The sequence below is a fragment of the Aptenodytes forsteri genome, unplaced genomic scaffold, assembly GCF_000699145.1.
Source record: "Aptenodytes forsteri isolate BGI_AS27 unplaced genomic scaffold, ASM69914v1 Scaffold390, whole genome shotgun sequence".
NCBI lineage: Eukaryota > Metazoa > Chordata > Aves > Sphenisciformes > Spheniscidae > Aptenodytes > Aptenodytes forsteri.
In genome coordinates, this window is record NW_008795631.1 from 14,491 (window position 1) to 16,608 (window position 2,118).

General features: G+C 59.9%; 1 protein-coding gene across 1 annotated transcript in view; it reads right to left on the reverse strand.

The window, feature by feature from the left end:
- The window catches only part of FAM129C (family with sequence similarity 129 member C), a 3,558-nt gene that overhangs the window by 808 nt on the left and 632 nt on the right, over positions 1 to 2,118 (reverse strand). The window contains exons 2-4 of the mRNA XM_009282471.1: positions 1,821 to 1,935; positions 583 to 726; positions 185 to 300 (exon numbers count right to left, since the gene is read on the reverse strand). Coding sequence (XP_009280746.1) covers positions 185 to 300; positions 583 to 726; positions 1,821 to 1,935 — 375 coding nt within the window. The remainder of the gene's footprint in view (positions 1 to 184; positions 301 to 582; positions 727 to 1,820; positions 1,936 to 2,118) is intronic.

Below are 2,118 nucleotides of genomic sequence, written 5' to 3' on the forward strand. Positions count from 1 at the left end.
AGCCAGAGCTGCTGCCTTCTCCTTTCCGACCCTCTGATGCTCGGGAGCACCTGAGAGCGCAGCAGCGGCAGCAGATCCTCCATTAGCACGTTTCCGAGGATCTAAAACCCAAAAGGAGCGGATGAAAGCACCTCGGAGCGACAGCCTTGCTGGAAACGCTCCAGTCTCCCAACGCTTTACCCACCTCAGGTTCCGGCCCCAGGAGAAGATCCCCCGCCCCGTAGCGGCCTCTCTCTTGCCTGTAGAACCGCACAGCCTCGAGGAACGCCTCCGCTTCCGGAGAATCCCTCCTCTGTAATTCTGAGGACAAAGGACGAGTTAGTCCCGGTGACGTTGCGTCGAGGACGCTCAGAGCAATTCCCACCGAACCACGCGGAACCGCGGGAAGGCAGCGGCTAAAAACTATCCCGAGCGAAGGCCGCCAGCGGCTCCCGCCGCCCCCCGCCCCAGGCATAGACGTAGCGAGACCCCGCTCGCCCTGCCCCGGCCCTGTGAAAAGATCCCGAGGGCGGAGAGCTCACGCTCCGGGATCTCGCCGCTTCGTTAGGCAGCGCCCGTCCGCTTCGGCAGCCTCACCCGTACTGCGGTAGCGAATGCCGTCCCGAAGAGCGGCCCTCCAGATCCGCCGCGATCCCGCCGAGTCTGCGCAGAAGCAGAAGTGCCTCCGGAAGGGATGGTAGAGGAAAAACAGAAACTCTCCCGGCGGGTCGGCGAAGGGGCTGCCACCTCGGGGGAGGAGAGGAGAGAGGAAGAAGCGCAACGTACGCTGGCGCGGCTACCATTTGCAATTAATTCTCTCTCTCGACGGCGGGCGGCTTCCCTAGCGGGAAGGCCGTCGTTCGTATTTTCATTCAGAAATACCGGCTTCCAGACAAAAGCAAGCAGCGTCAGACAAAAGCAGGCGGCGTCCTTCGAGAGCGCTCCGAGGCCTGCGGCGTCGCGGCCGCTCGTTAGACAACGAGGGGGATCGCACCCCGCCAGACGTCGGCCCTCAAGCCGGGGAACCGCCAACGGAACGGGATCGGCCGGCGCGGCCTTTGCCAAGGTGGGCAGCTTTTCTTTTTTTTAGCGTTATTAGACACAACAAATAAGGGGTTTTGGCGAACAGCAAGAAGCACTTGCAGGGGAGGAGCACGACTGTTTTGTTCCGAGAGCAAACCGGTAAAGCCTCGCTGCCTTTTTAGCCAGTATCTGCAGCAGCCTGGAAAGATCCCAGTTCCATTAAGTGTTTTATTTTAAACGGTGCCGTCCGTAATTTTAAAAAAAAACAACCCAACCCAACGCTAATTTACACGCGTTCACAACCAGATATAAGCCCTTTGCCAGCAGGCAGCTCTCCAATAAAAGCCAGAGGGCTGCAGACCGAAGAGCCGAACAGGGAAAACCACTTGAAATGAATTTCAGCCACTGGCGAAGTTTTCTCTGCAGCTGCTTCTGGTTTCGTGCCGCTTGGGTTTAAAATCGTAGCTTTCCAGCTGGCCGAGTAAAGCGGCGCAGGCGGCCGGCAGCTGCACAGCTCCCTGCCGGGGGAGAGGCCAGAGGATGCGGAGGAACGAGGGAAACAACGGATTTAGCTGCGCGAGAGCTCAAAAGCACCAAGTCCGGGGCGAGGCCGTAAGTTCAGCCCCCAGGGTTACGGCTCTGCCTACGCGCGAGGAAGTTTCTCGGGTGTCTTTTGGTGCGAGGTCTCTCGGGCCGGACACAGAACCCGCTTCGCGCGTCCGCCTCGTCCTCCTCTCACGCTCCGAGGCCCTGAACCGGGCTCTGCTCACACCTCAGCCACTACCTGTTTCTTAACCGCCGACGCGCCACGGAATTACCTGCGAGCCCTTGGCACAGACCGACGAGCGATGCGGCGTATTCACCGGGCGAAGACAGCAGCAGGTAGCCGGAGAGAGCGGTCGAGCCTCTGGGCTCGCAGCCTTTCCTCAGGGCCTGGAGAAGAAACCAAAGGGCGAGTCCTCAGCCGGGGTTTGCGGGCGGTAATTAATCGTTCACACCGACCGCGGAGCGGCCGGCGACAGCAAGCGGGTCCGTTTCTCGTGGCTTCGCTTACGGCAGCTGCAGAATCATAGAATCATAGAAGGGTTTGGGTTGGAAGGGAATCATAGAATCATA